Source organism: Elephas maximus, chromosome 10 (genome assembly GCF_024166365.1).
Source record: "Elephas maximus indicus isolate mEleMax1 chromosome 10, mEleMax1 primary haplotype, whole genome shotgun sequence".
Lineage (NCBI taxonomy): Eukaryota > Metazoa > Chordata > Mammalia > Proboscidea > Elephantidae > Elephas > Elephas maximus.
In genome coordinates this window covers 94371597-94390540 of record NC_064828.1, presented here as the reverse complement: position 1 = coordinate 94390540, position 18944 = coordinate 94371597, and the positions used below count along the sequence as shown (strand labels likewise).

Sequence of the window (18944 nt, the reverse complement as noted above, 5' to 3'; positions counted from 1 at the left end):
AGCAGATGGAAGGGGAAAGACACTAGAAAGTAATTCAAAGCCATACATAAAAAGAAAAATCTCTAGTAAGGGTGATTGCATGGACAAGTATAAGGGCTGGTAATAATAAGGTATTTGTGTTTGAGAACTCATAATTGTTTTGTCCTTCATGCTTTGATGACAGATGTCATTAATGTTTTATGGGGTGCTAAGTGCCAACCTTTTTTATTCCTTTTTCCCAGTCCACAGCCCCTATTGCTTAGTATTTATGTTGTGCTCAGTTATCACTCTGACCTTAGCAGACAAATGACCTCAGTTTCCCAGGCCATGGGTTTTATTGCTAAGATACCAGGCTACTATAATCAGATAGTATTACATCAAAGGGTGGAAGGCACACAGAGCCGAACTTCTGCCTGAGGCAAACCCTCTACTTGGCATTGGACACTCTGAAAGACGGGCAGCTGCCCAGCCTGCAGGCAGTTGTCAGGCTTCCTTTCTTTTGAGGAGGCCCTAGGTGGTGAAATGGTTAATGTGCTTGGCTGCTAACCAAAAGGTTAGAGGCTCAAGTCCATCTACAGGCACCTCAGAAGAAAGGTCGGATGACCTACTTCAGAAAAATCAGCCATTGAAAACTCTCCAGAGCACAGTTCTACTCTGACACACATGCAGTCTCCAGGAGTCAGAATTGACTTGACGACAGCTGGCTGGTTGCTTGGTTTTCCTTGAGGTGCCCCTTTAGTCCCTTTCTTCTAGTTCCTCCCTAAAGAACCTCATCTCTTGATTCTTTGTTTTTCTTTCATAGCTTCTGGTCACCCACACTGTTTCTTCTGCCACCTTGAACTTGGCTCTGACCGGGAAGTGCCTTCCAGATTTGCCAGTCATGTGAATGTGGAGTTCAGCATGCCCACAACCTCTGCCTCCAAAGCCGCTGTGAGATCTATCTCCGTGGAAGACAAGACTGACGTCAGGAAGTGGGTCAATTATTCCGCACACTACAGCTACAAGGTAGCCTTGAGAGGTTTCTGGCTAATGTTTCCAAATCCATTTGTTTGCCTCACTACTCTCCCCCTTTTATCCCTCTTGAGAATGCTTACTGTGGGTGCAAAATATTCTCTTACTGCCCTAGAGGAAGTTCACCATGCATAGCTGTGCATGAGCCTGCAACGAAAAGTCTTTCTGTCCTTGTGAACAAAAGAACAGTAGAGTAAAGGGATTAATATTAGTATTATTCACTTGTAATATAATACAGAGTAGAGAACTTGGAAATGGAGGGGAATGTCAGGAAAAGGCTAACTGACCCAAAAACATACATTTCAGCTATAGGAGCAGATGGAGGTGATTTAAATACAGTTATGACACATATAACCTGGTCACTGGGCTATAACAGGACAAAACGCAAAAGCCAAGCTGGTTTCTGTAATAGTAAGGGGATCAAGGCTGTGGGGCGTGTAAACAAACTTGGAGTTTTCTGATAGAAAGTGATTATATCCTGAGAAGTTAGAAATTCAATAAGAGGAGATTAAATGCTAAGAGGGAAAGGAGGTTATTAAAGAAGAAATTTTTTAAGTGGTTTAATAATTTTATATTCATAATAACACTCTTAGATTTATATGTTGATTCATTTTTCCTCTAAATGCTTCCATAGTTTTGTGAGCTAAAACATTTAACTACCAAAAAGAACAAATACTCCATCTTGTGGTCAGGAAGAAAACAGCAGTTCCCTCAAATGTGACCCTAGTCCACTGTTCCATGTCCTGAATTGTTGCTAAGTCAAGCGTTGTGGAGTCCCGAAACAAAGAAAAAAAAAAATCCAAGCCTGCAGAGTCCCAGGGTAGTGTAAATGGTTAACGTGCTCAGCTGCTAACTGGAAGGTTGGAGGTTCAAGTCCACCCACTGGCATGTCGGAAGAAAGCCCTGGTGATCTGCTGCCGAAAAACCAGCCATTGAAAACCTTAGGGACACAGTTCAACTCCGACACACATGCGGTGTCCGTGGGCCAGAACTGACTCAATGGCAGCTGGTCTAATCAAACATCAGAAATATCCAAAGTGGTGTGAAGAGTAGCAGCCTTAGTTATGAAGTCTCTTAGCTCAAGGATTTCCTGCCTGATTTATCCTAAGTAAGTGCTACTTTCAAGGCAAGATTAATCTATTAATCCCTTCATATTACAGCTTCAGCACTTTGTAGAAGATAGAGGTAGAATTGTAAACACTCCAAATACGTCTCAATTTGAAGACTTTCTAAGGAGATAGGTAATGTGCTGGAGAACTGTAAACCGTCAGTGACAAAGGAATTCATTCATCTGATAACTTTTCTCAAGATTGCCTACTGCAGGCCTACAATACTGGGATACAGTCGTGAACACATTCTGCCCCTGTCCTTGCAAAGCCTATGTTAGACTGGAGCCAGACAAGCTCCAAGGTCCAATGGGTATATTCACAGGGAGAAGCACCTAGTAAGCCAAGAACAGCTTCACCAAAGAGGTGACCTTGAGGGACCACGCAAGGCAAGGAATGAGATTTTTCCAGGTGGATCATGAGGGAGAGAGAATTTCAGACCAAGAGTTATGATACAGTCAGGGCCATTAGCTCCAATGCAGCTAAAGCCCAAAACATTAACAGAGTTACAAGGAATTTCAAAGAAGCTAATAAGGTATTCTCTTTTGGCTCATTTATTTGCTTGCATGCTTTTCTCTTCTTTCTAATATTCTTCTCTAACTTCTATTCTTGACAGGTGGAAATTGAGCAAAAAAAGAGTTTGAAGCTGGACTTTGAAGGAGACGAGATTGAAAATCCGAGGGAGTGTGCAGTCCAGTGACAGAGCCCTACTGCAGGGGACCCTGACACAAGAATAATGACAGGATCTCTTCCTGAATAGCTGAAGTTCAAGTCAGCACCTACATGGCTACTCCATGTTGGGAACAGTGTACCAGACCTCCCTGTTTGCAGTTCCCTGTATCTTCACAGGAAACCCTGAGGTGGTTGCCTTGGAAAGGCTGGTTGGCTCTGATCAAGCCTGAAGCTCATGACTCACCTGACTTTTGGAGCTTATTGTATATTTAAGCCTCCTTGTCTTATCCCTGCTTATCTCACAGCACTGGTGTGGGTCTCGTTGTGACTATTAGAGTCAGGAGAAGAACCGCCCACATCAGTGTTTGGCATGATTTCCTTCTGATGTTCATTGTCACTTACATGAGTTTCTGGAAAACACAGTCTTCAGAAGTTGATTCACTAAGAATCCATCTCTGTCACTCCCTGTAGAAAAGGTTCTGAAAAGGTCATCTAGTCCTTTTGTAGATGTCCTCATTTTCTAAATGTAAACACTATGCAACTGAAGTTTTCCAGACATCTCTTTCGGTTCTAGATTATCTAGATTGAAACACGTTTGCCATTTTTCTAAGGTTCAGATCCAGGGCTTGCCACCCTGAGTCACAATAGACAATAGAAACAAAGGTACAAATAGGGTACTTCTGGAGAAGGGCAGCTGTTAAAGGGAAAGCAACATTGAGCTTATTTTTCTTCATTCTGGGGAAAAGGGACAGTAATTATCAGATTATATTCAGTTCAGGAGACAGCTTCAAATTCAGTGAATTCCCAAATTCACACTGAAAAATACAGGCCATTTTTGATTCCTGAAATAAATGGATATTTACATATTATACCTCAGGCATTTGCAGGGGTTTTGGGAGATCATTTTATACCTCTTAGCCAACAGACAGCTACGTGTCTCTTTAACTCAAACTTTATGGGACGTTTAGGCAGAAATGTTCATTTCAAAAGCTGTTTTAAAAGTAAGTTTGAATGAGCTTTCTCCCAAATTCAGAGTTCGATAATTGTAGTGTGGAAAGAGGTCTCTTGGCTAGAAATGGGGAAAAGCCCAATTTTTCTAGGGAACATTAAACCCGGATTGCAAGAGTCTGAGACACAATCTTTTTCCCGTTCATCTGTTCCTGCTCACATTCTGTACCCTGCTTCTTCTTTGTACCTGGGTGTTTTCTCACCACACACGCACGCGCGCACGCACACACACACACACACGGGAACTACATAGGCCATCTCAAAGGAGATGTTCACCTAACAACTTAGAGGCATCTTCTATCTGCCCATGAAGTATAGAGCGAGGGGAGAGAAAGCATGCTTACTAAATTTGTAGATGACACAACTGGACAAGATACCCAGTTTGTTGGCTTATGAATTCGGAATTCATTTATTCAGTGAGCATCTATTGAATTCTAACTATGCACTGGCACTAGGATATACAGATCACTATACTTTTTTGAAATATCTGAACATAGGACTGAAACTAAAAGGATGAAATAGAATAGCTATGAATGAGAAACCCTATGTTCTGGGTTTTTTAAACACAAACCTATAAGTACACAGTGGAGTGTGTGTCTGTGTTTTATGGTGTATGTGTGTGTGTGGATGGGAAGAGTATTGGGAAGATTTGATTTAACAGCTGTTCATGTAGAAATTTTTTTTATGGAAATGTGAGTTCAATTTTGAGTCTGGAGTATATTATGGTATTCAAAAAGCTAATGCATTCAATCAGCGCTAATAGAAATCCAGGGAGCCCTGGACTCTGCATTGGTCTGTCCACAGCTGGGTGGAGGGTTGAGTTCACTTCTGGGAACTACATTTTAAGAGAGACATCAGTAAATTGAATGTGTCCAGAGGCAGGTGAGTAGGTTGTGAAGAGTCTGACTATACAGGGAACATGAATAATTCTCCTGAAGAGCAGAAAGTATAGTGGGAAGGGACAAGGAGGGAATATGATAGCTGCCTCTAAATTTCTATTGAGCTAGATAGAAGAGGAACTAATTCTTTGTAGCTTCAAAGGGCAAACATAGAATAAAGAGAGAGCATTTACAGATGACAGATATTTTTTCAATATAAGAACGTTCTAACGATAAGAGTTCTAAAGAGGAATAAACTCAATGTCCTGTTTGCGCAAATACAGAAGAAGAAAAAAAAAGTTACAGTGCCCATCTATCCTAGATGCTATGAGAGGGACTTTTACATTGGATTTGGGCTAAATGACTACCAAGACCCCTTCTAAATATAGATTTAGTCTGAAAAGTAATAGGATTCTATAACTCTAGTTGCCTTTTTCTCAGTAAGTGGTTTTTCATTCTCTTTGAAGTACAGTGGGGTCCCCTAGAGGTTTTTGTCGAGTGAGGACTTCAAGGCATACCCCTCCCTCTTTGGTCCTCTGAGTGCAGTTGAAGAGTTAGCAAGATTTTGAAGATTTCATCACCTTCCTGACCCCACCAAGCTTGGACCCTCTTAGGTCGGTGCCTCACCTGCTAGCATTACATATACATTGCTTGTTGGATCTTAATTTTTTCCTTGGTTAGTTCCATTGCCTTAACTTCCACCTGGACCTTTTTTTTTTTTAAGACCAAGGGGCAGAAAAATCCCTTCATGCTATCTACATTCAGCAACCAAATTATTGTTATTTAAAAAAAAAAAAAAAAAGAAACCACCCTGATTCATCAATTTTGTTTTCCTCTTTTTTTTTTTTTTTTTTTTTTTAAGGAAACTGATTATAGGTAGCAGGGGGTTGGGGAATATAATACTATATATTCTTAGAACCTAGTGTTTTCCTAATAACCTACATTAAAAAACACAGTTGGGCAAATTCTTTTTGATATGCACATCCTAAGTTTGCCAGCTTGGACTTGGCTTTTTTTTGTGGTCATTTGTCTGTGTTACCAATAATGTGAAAATATTAAAAGCGAATTTGCTTTACTAATATATAATATTACTATTGAGACATAAATGGGATAAGATGTTACATGATATCAAGAGCTGTGCTTTCTTTCAAGTGTAGTGGTTTGCTTTCTGACTTTATAGTAAAAGAGAGTAAGAAATGTATTCATGATAATATTTCAAACAAGAAAATATGAGGCACTTTGTGGGGGCCATTAAACCTTCTTTGCCCATCTTGTAAACATAACCCAGTGCAGTCGAGTCGATTCCATAGTACTAGTTATTTTTTGTCAAAATTTTGCATTTCCTTTACATTAAATATTATCTGGACAGTTTTTTTTTCCCCCTGTTTGATTCTTCTCCCCTCTCTACTTTCCTATATTGTTGGCAGGCTTCATAATCCTTGTGAACATTTTTTATTTAGAACATTTCTTTGAAGTGAGAGTAATTTCTATTCAAATCCAGTGGATGGAGGCAGTAGTTCATTTCCCTAGAAAATCTGTGATCCATGAAGGCCAGCTTATTCTTTGTGTTTCTAATACCTGCCACAAAGTTTGGAATATAATAGGTTTCAGCTACCTAAATCTTTGCTGACCAGGCAAACATATATTAATAAAATAAAAGGAAAAACATAAGGTACTCAATAAGTAATTGCTGAAAGAATACTGGGTTTGAGACTAAGAGTACTTAACTCTTACTTATCAAATACTTACACTAAAAGCAAGCAAGTATGTCTTATTTCCCAGGGGACTTAAGTAACTTTCCTACCCTTTTATTCCTGCCTCCGCTGCCAACCATCAGCATTTAAGCATTTAATGTGTTGATTAATTTAAATGACAATGTATCCTATTCACGTTGAAACTCACGTTGGTGCCCAGAGATACAAGGACAGATGCAGTCTGTAATTAAGATTATTGATTCAGTTTTGTACCAGTAAGTCAAACAGATCTGTGAGCCAGAGAATAGAACACTGGAGATGGTGCACAGCCAGTCTTGATGGGTTCGGTCTTTGTTTTCCTCAACATTAGCCACTGGCCAGCGTTACTGTGTATTTATTTTGTCACCATAGCAAGATGAAGACCTGAGATAGTAAGATCGAAATTCATGAGATGAAATCATAATTTCAGAGCTGATTTATGTCTCATAGTTCAGTGATGGGAAAGCACAGGATAACGTGACACTTAAAAAAAGCCTTGGGGATATTAAATGGATTTGAGTAGGAAGCACTACCATCTAACCTACTTTTAGAAATTTGCCCAGTCAAGAATGATAATTTTAACTCTTCTAAGACTGATGCATATAAGTTAATTCCAGGATAGAGTTTAGGTCAGTCTGATTTCAAGTTTAAGAATGGAATTTAACAGGAAATTGAAACAAAACTGCCAAAAAATATTAAATCCACAAAAATATTATCGATTTAAATGAATAATCTCTAACAAGATTCATTGCCAAGTCCCATCTCAACCATGACAGCTCTTTATAAAAATTAGCCATGGCATCCTCACCAAGTTTCTAACAATGTTTTCTAAACATTACCTGTCTCTGAGTGCCAATTCCCTGCAAATCACAGCTTTCACCATTTCTCAACTATGCTCTTTGTAAACGAGACTTGCTGTGGATATGGTGACTTGTATTTATGTAAGATGAATAAGGAGTTAAAAGTGAAAGAGATGTATAGGCAGTCAAATGTAGAAAACAAATGTGTACATTAATATTTTTCTCTGTATTAACTAAGCAGGAATAAGGAATTTTTACATTTCTTTTAGTGTGCCTTAGCACTTATGATTGAGAACACCTAGCCCTTTGTTTGGAAACTCTGGTGGCATAGTGGTTAAGTGCTACAGCTGCTAACTAAAAGGTCAGCAGTTTTAATCTACCAGGTGCTCCTTGGAAATTCTATGGGCAGTTCTACTCTGTCCTGTAGGGTTGCTATTAGTTCGAACCGACTCGACATCAATGGGTTTGGTGTTTTTTTGTTTGTTTAGCCCTTTGTTTTTATTTAATAAATGAAAAAAAAAAATGTATTTCTGAACCTGCGATTTCAAGCCTGCAAAGGGAGTAACTATCCACAGTAATGCATTTGGCAGTGCCCAGAGAGTGGTACATGATAACTGTATGTAATAAAAAGAACAGACTCAAAAGACTAGAACGTCAGTATGGAAAGAGAATATGTAGAGAAACAACAAATACAGAATTGGCCACCAAACCTCAAAATACTTGAACTAGAGGCCACCCTTTAAGGTTAAGAGTAATAAGCTCTAGACAATATTGCAGGGATAAACGATAGAGTCAGTTCAATTCAAGTATTTATCGAATGTCTACCCTGGGGAAGGTGCTGTGCTAGCAGCCAGCATTCCTAATGGGAGCAAAGGCTAACATAAGAACACTGAGGATTTTTATATAAAGTCATGGGTGGGGAAGCCATAATGGCTTCATTAAGGGCAAATTAGAGTTGCCATTTTCCCAACTGGGCTTCAGTTTCCTCAGCAAAAAATAAAAGAAGTCGGACTAATTGTTTCCTTAAGGCCCTGTCAGTTCCAGTTTTGTGATTCTTTTACAGAATATCCTTTGGTGCCATTGTCAGTGATACTTCATGTGAATATAGCTCTTTGTATATTCTTAAAAACCAAGAAATTTGAAATCGGGAAAATCAGTTGGCCCATCTTTTTCCTTTTCGTGCCTCTACCCTTGATCTTCTGCCAAAACAACAGAAACACAGAAACCACTGCAATCCTGTATTTTGCAGAACACAAAAATTGAAGCTCAAAGAGAACAGTGAAGATCAGCTGTCACCCAGCATTGGAAGTTCAGTGGTATCACCCAGCAAAACAGCGATGTGAGTGTGAAGGGGAACGGACGGATCCCGGAAATGGATGTTAGGATTTGGGCACTACTTAAAATAGAAATAGGCCTGACCACCCAAGGGATTGAGGAGCCACATAGGATAACCAATGATTTATAGCTATGCCCTTTTATACAAAAGACTTTGCAGAAATCAAGGAAGGAAAAAATAGTAAATATCCTGGGACTGTTTGTAGGTTTTAGAAAAACCAGATGAAAGAAAGGGACAATGCTCTCTATCCTCACTGTCTCTTAACAACGCAAAAATGTAGTTTAAAAAATTTTTTTAAACAATGTAGAAGTTACAAAATAGTATCTTTTTGTGGTGAGTTTTAGTATTTTAGGTTCATTTCTGGTTGTGGGTCTAGTTGGTCAAATGGATCAATTCCAACTGAACAGAGCAAGGAGTTCTACCACGCTCTTCCTAGTTCACTCCCATGTTCTTAGATCAGACCTCTGTTCTAGCAGTGGACACTGCCTAGCACCACTGTGACCAAAGCCTTAAGCAGTACCACCTTACCTCCATGTGCGTTAGGATCGGCAGCCACACGTGGCGTCCTGTGGGAGCTGTCCTAAGGAAAGCAGAGGTGCAGCCAGATACGGCGGCAGCCTGTTGGCTCAGAGGGCTGAGGGCTTTGAAATACGGGGGTAAAGGGAGGGGAATATATGAGAGCCTCCAAACCTGAGCCAAGCAGTCATTTAACCTTGTGTCCACTCACCAACAGAACCTGCAGAAAGTTTTACCATATTCAAGAGATTTATCAGAAGCAGTGTTTCAGCCCAGGGGTGACATAGGAGCACCCCTCTTCACCCTCCCTTTTTGTAATGTCCATGGTAAATTGCAAAGTGTCAGGATGGATGGACCCAAGATCCAGTGAATGGTTCATCTGATCCAAGGCTTGCATTTTCCATCATTCGTCATCTATCCTCATTTGATGTAACTTCTTGCACTATCGTGATTTGTTGTTGTTAGGTGCCCTCGAGCCGATTCCAACTCATAATGACCCTGTGGACAACAGAACAAAACACTGCTGGTCCTGTGCCATCCTCGCAATCGTTGGCTGTGCTTAAGCCCATTGTCGCTGCCTCTGTGTCAATCCACCTCCTTGAGGGTCTTCCTCTTTTTTGCTGACCCTTTACCAGGCATAATGTTCTTCACCAAGGATTGGTCCCTCCTGATAACATATCCAAAGTACATGAGACATAGTCTTGCCATCCTTGCCTCTAAAGAGCATTCTGGCTGTACTTGTTCCAAAACAGATTTGTTCATTCTTCTGGTAGTCCATGGTATATTCAGTATTCTTCACCACCATAATTCAAAGGCATCAGTTCTTTTTCAGTGTTCTTTATTCATTGTCCAGCTTTCATATGCATATGAGGTGATTTAAAATACCATGGCTTGGGTCAGGTGCACCTTAGTCCTCAAAGGGACATCTTTGCTTTTTAACACTTTAAAGAGGTCTTTTGCAGCAGATTTGCCCAATGCAATATGTCATTTGATTCCTAGACTGCTGCTTCCATGGGCATCGATTGTGGATCCAAGTAAAATGAAATCCTTGACAATTTCAATCTTTTCTCTGTTTATCATGATGTTGCAGATTGTGATTAATTTTATGTAAAACCAGTTTAAAAAAAATTATATGTGCCTATGTAATAAAGTCTACACACTGGCTAACTTTGTAGAAGTGAAGTTTTGTTTTTAGTTCTGCTGGTTATCATCTGTGTAATGCCTTTTTTGAGCTTTGAAAATGAACTATTAATAAAAATTTATAAAGTGTCATTATGCCAGATTTAATGAGGTCAGACATAGAGGGTAATGTTTATTAAAAAGCCCATCACCCAATTAATATGGTTAGTGGTCATAAGCTAACAAGTTAACAAGGGGCCTGCTTAATCATCATAGTTAAAATTATCAGGTATATAATTTAGTCGATTCAATACATATTTATTGCATTCCTATTTCGTACCCAGTTTTGTGGTAAATAAAAATGGTTAAATCCTTTGTAGTGCTTAAGATTTTCTTGGAGCTAAGGTACATATATAATAAGTGAGAAATATAGCATTATAATCAAATAAATTTGTATTCCTGGCATATTGTCAGCACTCAACAAATATTTGCTTAGCCAATCGATGAATCCAAATGATTAATGTCAACATAAACGTGAATGGGAAAAATCAATATGGACTAGAATAGCTGGAAAGTTTTTATAGAAAAGATGGTTTTTAGGAGAGACCTGGAAGTGGGGGTAATAAAAGTTGGCTCAGTGACAAGAGAAGAGAAATTTAGGGCTGGAAAGAGGCAGGAGAACAAGTGGCCTCTTGACTTCCCAGGAAATCAGCCCAATCTGGAAGAAAGATTTCTTGCATATCAAGAGATAAGATCGGATGGTTAGATGAAGCTGTGGCTGGACCCAATCCAGTAAATACTATGCAACTGCTGTAGAATTCTTGCCGACAAAATATTATTCCAGAAAGAGTAGTCCAGCTACAATATACTCGGTATTTTGGACTAGGGGGAAGATGAAAGGCAAGGAAAATAAATATTTTTGGAGTAAACAAGGTCTATGAGTTTCCTAGGGCTGCTGTGACAGATTTCCACAAACTTGGTGGCTTAAAGCAATGGAAATTTATCTCTCACAGTTCTGAAGGCCAGAAGTCTGTAATCAAGGTGTCAGCAAGGCCAAGCTCTCTCCAGAAGCTCCAGAGGAGATTCCACTTCTTGTCTCTTCCAGCTTCTGTTGGCTCCTGGTATTCACTGACTTGTGGCTGTATCACTCCAATCTCTGCCTCCATCTCCACATCACCTCTTCTGTGTCTGTTGTCTCTTCTGTCTCTTAAAATGACATTTGTCATTGGATTTAGGATCCACCCAGGTAATTCAGGACTATCTCATCTCAAGATCCTTAAATCTTCTGCAAAGAAATTTTTTCCAAATAAAGATCACAGTCACGGGTTCCAGGGCTTAGGACTTTGAGAGTTCTTTGAGGGGGAGGGGTGGCATCATTCAACCCACTACACAAAGCTAAAAAGAAACAGCTTCGTGTTTCATTTAGTTCAAATTGATCAGGGACGTGTTACTGCAAAATACAAGCAACTGCTAGGGGACAACTCAGACCAGTTCAGTGGCCCCATGCCATGAAGAGAACTCTGCCCTGACAGAAAACAGAATTTTATAGCCTACCCAGTGTGACACCTGGGCTGGTTGCAAATCTCAGATACACAAAAGAAGACAAGAGCATATAATTTTCTTAAATTGTAGACTCTGGAGATTATTCTACTTCCCATTAGTCTTCAACCACTGTATGCCCAAAGGCTACTTGAACAAGCTTTTGAGACCTAATTATCTAGGTTCCACATTGTCACAAGTTTGTAAACTTCTAGACTCCTCCTTTCTTTTAATGCCCAAGTGTAATAACTACCATGAAGTCTTGGAAGCCTGTTAGGTGCCACTGAGTCGATTCCAACTCAGAGCGACCATATGTACAAAACAAAACACTGCCTGGTCCTGCACCATTCTCACAATGGTTGCTGTGTTTCAGCCCATGGCTGAAGCCACAGTGTCAATCCATCTCATTCAGGGTCTTCTTTTTCACTGACCTTCTACTTTACCGTGCATGATCTTCTCCAGAAACTGGTCCTTCTTGATAACATGTCCAAAGTACATGAAGTCTCTCCGAAAGTTGTATATTGCCTTTTAAGAGGATTAAAGACAAAATACCTGAACTGCCATACCCTACCACAGTCTAGTTCAACAGAATGGAACAGGATAAAATCTATTCTCCATCTGCTGAGAACAAACCCCAGAGTTCATGGCATTTTTCCTCTCCTGTCTTCTCCTTTTCTCTCTCTCCCCTCCTCTTTCTTCCTTTAACTATTTAGGCATACGCACTAGTTTAGACTAATCTGGTGTCAGTGGCATAGAAAGGGACATATCTCAGAGATTGAAACAATCCTCCATTATTTCTGCCCACTTTTGATCTCTTCTTTGTCCAAATGCCTATTGCACATCTCACCTGCTGTCTTTATTTAACACGTGTATACTGCCTTTTAATGTTTTATATTTATTAGGTTTGCCCTTCTCATGGAAATTGTCCAACTCAATCTCTAGTTGATGAAAAGAATTGGCTTTCTGTGTGCATGGCAAAAATGCACCAGAAATAAAATGGATCAGTAAGCATAAATCAACATGCAATTGAAAATTGACTAAAATTCACCCTGCATTTTAGTAAAACTCCTTGAAGTCCCTTGAAGCCAATTTCCCCTTCCACTTCAGTCTCTGCAGTCTGGAAAGTCTTCCCTCTACCATTGCTCTTCTTTCTCTTTGCAACTCAGAGGTTATTGCTGTCAGGGAATCCAGTCATGTCTGCTTCTGATTTGCGCACTCATTTCTACTCAAGGTCTTTGACATCTTTTCACAAAAATTCCAGTGAAGGGATTCCTGCTTGCAGGTGGGCGATGATTCTGTTGAATGTTCTCTGAGGTAAGGCAGCATGGTCAGGCGGGGGGGTTAGAGCTTTGAAGCCAATGTGCTCCTCACCTCTAAAACCCAGAATCAAATTCTTTGCACTCTGAGACTTTCTCTTTATAAAGCATTTGATGCTTCAAAAGTGGCAAAGCTAATTCACCTTCCCTCCAGGTTGCTGCCTTTGGTGTCTCACCTTAGAGAAGAAAGAACTAGAGAGACATAGCAATAACTGTTGTATCTAAAACCCTCTAGATCTTGGCAGTAAAGTTTTCAATTACTCTTTTCCAATTACAAGTCTTAAGTGCCTTAAGAGATGTAATGACAGTATCTTGAAAAATTGGCCCCCTAGGAACAATAATACACATCGTCACAGTAATTTGTTGACCCTCCTACCTAATCTTTCCGCTTAACACATTTTACTTCTGCTAACTAAACATAAGGCATAAAATACATATTCTCCACTATAAAACCTCTTACCAAAGAAATTTCACATAGTTGACATTCCAAGTAGGGAGAACAGTATGATCTAAGTAAAGGAGACTGAATTAAGTGTAAACAGTAGATTTAGAGAAAATCAGTATATCTATTTGATGAGAATAGTAGAAATAATAAAAATTACAAACCATTGAATTCACCAGCTGCTCCCTTGAAACCTATGAGTCACAATCTACTCCATGGCAATGGATTTTGGTTTTTATTCAAGACTATATTTTTCTCCAAAGGCACAACAATATTTCTATTCCCTCGTTTTTTTTCTTTCAGCACCTTCTGCCCGCTACCTCTCAAATCTGGGTGGACTTGTGTCGACTCCAACCAACAGACCGCAGTGGAAGTGATGCCACGTGACTTCCAGAGCTAGGTCATAAAAGATACAGCTTCCTCCTGGGTCTCTTCAGGCACTTACCCTTGGAGCCCAGTCACCATGTTGTGGTATTCCAGTTGAGAGCACCAGCTAAGGTTTCAGCATTCATCAGCATCAACCACCAGACATATGCCCAAATGAACCTTCAGAGGATTCCAGCCCTTAGCATTAAAACCTTCCATTTGAGGACTCAGATGTCACACAGCAGAGACAAGCCAACATGTCATGCCCTATTTAAATTTCTAACCCACATAACCTGTCAGCATAATAAATGATTGTTTTAGGCCAATAAGCTTTGTTTCACAGCCATATTAACTGACATTAATTGAATGATTACTGAATGCCATACAGTGTGTTCAGTGCTTTATATTTTGTATCAGTTAGCTATTTCCATGTAACAAACCACCCAAAACCTCAGTGGCTGAAAGCAATAGTCATTTATTATCAGAATTTATACATCTATGACTCAGCTGGGGCTTGGCCAACCTAGGCCAGCCTCACTCATGTGTCAAAGTCTTGCCTGGGAGCTCTACTCTATGCTTGATTTGGCTGGGGTAACTTAGATAGGACAGCTTTGCTCCATATGCCTCTTGGAACAGCATGCTTGCCTGGATATGTCATCTTCATGGTGAGACAGCAACATAAGAACGAGAGTGGAAGTATGCAAGGCTTTTTGAGGCACAGGCTTAGAAATGACTCACCATCACTTCTGCCACATTCTATAGGCCAAATCAAGTCACATGGGCAAGCTCAAATTAATGGGATGGAAAAATAGACCCCACCTATTTAGTTCACTGTGAAGTCACATCCAATGGGCGTGCCTATAGGGAGGGGTGAAGAATTAGAGACATTAATGCAATCTATCACATATTTAATCTTCCTAATTATTAAATAAGTACCACTATCAACCCTCATTTAATTGATAGATAAACTGAGACTTAGAGACTAATACTCTGTGAGTTTACAGAGTACCCAGGGCTCCTGGTGAGATGGCTGCTTCCTTTGGTGTCTTATCACTGCAAACAACCTAAAAGACCAACATCCCACGGATGTTTCTGCTCATGTCTTTAGCTACCAAATCACAACCAACTGCAAATATGCTGGGTCATTGAGTCTTCCCATCTAGAACTGATTTCTGACTTTCCTCTAATTGGCAGACAGGACCAGTATACCAACATGGCCCACATCTCCATTTATCTCAGGTACCAAAAAAAAAAAATTTTTTTTTCTTTTTATTTATCACTAGAAGTCCAAACACCCTTTCACCCTACTAGTCCAATTTGTCCATGAATGTAACCCACTACCCACTCCTCTCTGCCTTCCTGAATCCTTACAGTGCCCTCAGACTCACAGTCTGTTATCAACACTCTTTTTTTGTAACATCTTCTCTGAACATTCCCTTCACTTCCAGGCCCTGCCTGAAACCCAGTTACACTTAAAGGGCACTGCTTCCCATACAGGGCTCTCAAAGGGGTGCTGTTTTCCTCTTATGCCAGGTACTACTGAGCTTGAAGATGAGGTCAGTGTTCTTCTTGCTTCCTATTATGTCTTCATGAATCATTCTCCTCCGTACTCTTTAAAAACTTAAATACTTTGAAGTTCATACTATCAGACTCTAGGTCCCAGATGTTGTGATCCCACTGACCTCTGAGCTGCCCCTCATTCACTGAAGATTTAGTACATGGCTCTCTTATCTTCCTCTCCATTCCTAACCCTATCGTCATTCTTGACCTATGATGAAACCAGTGCTGAGGCCTCTTAGTTCCTTGACCTCTTCACCTTCTGATGAATTTTCGTTCCTTATCTCACTTCAACTGCCCGCTCCTATGGTCATCTGCTTGCCCAATAATTACAGTCTTTGATTAGAAGCACTCCACTCTCTGCCTTTCATCCCTATCTTTCAAGTGTTCTCTTTATATAATACCTCACTCCAAAATTTTGTGATACTGTATGAAGACTTTCTATTCACTGAGCTTATCACTTTTTCATTATCCATCTCTTCTGCAGAGACATACTTTCCATTTTATCCCCTTAGGGTCCATGATCCATCATTATAGCCATTCATTTGAGATCCAGAAGGAGCCCTGGTGGTGCAGTGGTTAAAGCAATCAACTGGTAACTGAAAGGTTGGCAATTTGAAACCACCAGCCACTCTGTGGGAGAAAGATGTGGCAGTCTGCTTCCATAGAGATTTACAGCCTTGGAAACCGTATAAAGTCACTATGAGTCAGAATTGACTTGATGGCAGTGGGTTTGAGATCCAGGGCAAGTGATTTACTCCTTAAGAAGATGACCCAGGAATTGCACACATCACATTGCACACCCTTTAGGGTCAAATGTAATTCACACATGGTGACACCTAGCTGCAAAGGAGACTCACAAGCTTAGTTTCTTGCTGGGCAAGACCAGCTAAAACTCTGGGCATTCCTTACCAAAAGGAAGAAGGAAACATGGATATTTGGGAACAATTAGTGATCTTTGCCACATTAAGTAAGCCCAACTACCCACCTATTCTATGCTTGCACCCAAATCAGAGAAAAACACACAGCCATGATGATTCTCACTGTAAATCTCAAATAAAAACTTCATGCAGCGTAACAGTCATATACACTTCTTTGTTTGATCTTCTGCCCTCAAAGAATAACTATTTTGTACCTTCTCTTCTTCCATTAAACCCCCAATAACCCCTGTCATGGATTGAATTGTGTCCCCCCAAAAATATGTGTCAACTTGGTTAGGCCATAATTCCCAGTATTCTGTGGTTGTCCTCCATTTTGTGATTGTAATTTTATGTTAAAGAGGATTGGGGTGGGATTGTAACACCAGCCTTACCCAGGTCACATCCCTGATCCAAAGTAAAAGGAGTTTCCCTGGGGTGTGGCCTGCACTACCTTTTAACTCTCAAGAGATGAAAGGAAAGCAAGCAGAGAGTGGGGGACCTCATACCACCAAGAAAGCAGCACCAGGAGTACAGCGAGTCCTTTGGACCTGGGTGGGGTCCCTGCGCCTGAGAAGCTCCTCAACCAGGGGAAGGTTGAGGAGAAAGACCTTCCTCCAGAGCTGACAGAGAGAGAAAGACTTCCCCTGGAGCCGACATCCTAAATTTGGACTTGTAACATATTAGACTGTGAGAAAATAAATTTCTTTGTTAAAGCCATCCACTTGCGGTATTTCAGTTACAGCAGCACTAGATAATCAAGACAACCCCTTACTACCCATTGCCCCTCACTATCAGCTGATAACCTTACCTTGTTTTCTATAGAAAAAGTGAAAGCAACCACAGGATCTCCCTTTTCTTCTCATCACCAAACCTACCAATCTAACTGCATATTTCCACCATCAATTCTAACTTTGCTGTCATTCGTCTCTCCTTTTACACTAAATGGAACTCCCTATTTCCGGCAAAGACCAATCCCTCCTCTTGTACTCTGGAGCCTATCCTCTCTGGCTTTTCTCAAAGACTGATGCCTGTAAAAATATTTTTATAATTTTTCATGTACCATGATATTTTCCTTTTCTGTTAGATTATTCCCATCAGCTTATAAATAGTCTCTAATAAAACCCACCTTCAAAAATCATCTGACAGCATACCCGCAATCAAAGATTACCCTGTTTCTGGCCTCTCTTTCACAACAAAGCTTCTCAAAAATGTTGTCTCTGTTTTGTCTCACCATTTTCTCACTTCTTGATTTCCTCTCACTTCACTCCAATTTATCTTCCATCTCCACCACTACACTATAATGCCTTTTGTCAATGTTCTCCACCTTGACAAACCCAAGATCACTTTTCTATCATTATCTTACGTACTTCTCAGCAGCATTTCATATCATAAACCACTCTCTTCTTGGAACATTCTTTCTGTGATGTCCATGCCCTCAGTCCCCATTCTCCTGGTTGGCATGCTATATCATTACTGCTCCTTCTCAATCTCCTTTTCTTGTCCTTCCACGTTGGTCCATTCTCTAACTATCGGAATACCTCTACTTTACCTACTCTTCTTATAGGATCTCATTCATTCTTAGGCTAGTAAATAGCTGTATATACTTGACAATTCCCAAGACTTTATCTCCAGGTCAACTGGTTGAGCTGTAAACTCACATTTGACATCTCCATTTGAGTGTCCAACAGATACCTAAACCAACCAGACCTTTTCTCACCCAAACGTGTTCCTTTCTCAATTTTCCCCAACCTTTGTATAAAGGGCACTAACATCCTCCCAGCCACTTAAGGAAAACCTATGATGAATCTTTGATACTTCATTTTTCTAAAACACCACATCCTATCTAAAAGCAAGCCTTGTTGTGTCTCCTTTCAAAACATATCCTGGTTCTGTCTACTTCTATCTCTACTCTTCTCACTCACATCTCTACAATGGCCTGATATATCACATATTTTACTTATTTACCTTGTTATTGTCTGTCTCACCAGACTCGCAAGCTTCATAAATTCGGGGAGTTTGGCCTGTTTTGTCTTGTGCTGAACCCTCAGAGCCTAGAATAGGGCCTGATGCTTAATAAGTATTTGTTGAATGAATGTAAGAAAAGTATAGTGGGCATCAGGCATGCAAAGAAAAGAATTATGATTTTTTAAAAAATGGGAATCTGTGCAAAATTTAGAAAAGGGAATATTTCCCGGCCTTGGGAATTAGGGACAGCTTTAGTCTTTCTTTCTATGACAGAAAAATAAATGCAGTAATGGAGAACATTGTAAAAATGTTTGCTTTAATTTTCTTTTTAAAATGTATGTTTAAAGAAAACCCACAGGTAATTATAGTGAATATTTCATTTTTCAAATGATTTTTTAAAATGAACATGGAGAAACCATGATGGGGTAAACAGTAGAAAAAAATTAAAGCTTTCAAGAGCTGGATTTCTTCAGAAAGGAAGAAGGGGTGAACCCAAGGGGCGTAAGGCATTATAAATGTGTAGTGTAAAGAAAGACACAGAAGCAAACCTAAAAAGACCAAGAACTCCTTTTTCTGAAGAAATGAGAAAAAAGGTTGCTCTTAATTTTATAGACAGATATGTGGGACCTTTATAAATTCAAAGAGGTGGAGGGAACAACCTATTGGGTAGATAAGTTGAGA

General features: G+C 40.0%; 1 protein-coding gene across 4 annotated transcripts in view; it reads left to right on the top strand.

Annotated features, from left to right (window-relative positions):
* STON2 (stonin 2) overlaps positions 1-10197 on the top strand; it is a 174503-nt gene extending 164306 nt beyond the window's left edge. For all 4 annotated transcript variants that reach the window (XM_049899774.1, XM_049899772.1, XM_049899773.1 and 1 more), the window contains 2 exons: positions 782-984; positions 2713-10197. In XM_049899774.1, the coding sequence (XP_049755731.1) occupies positions 782-984; positions 2713-2796 (287 nt within the window). In that variant the 3' untranslated portion in view covers positions 2797-10197. The remainder of the gene's footprint in view (positions 1-781; positions 985-2712) is intronic.
* Positions 10198-18944: the final 8747 nt, after the last annotated feature.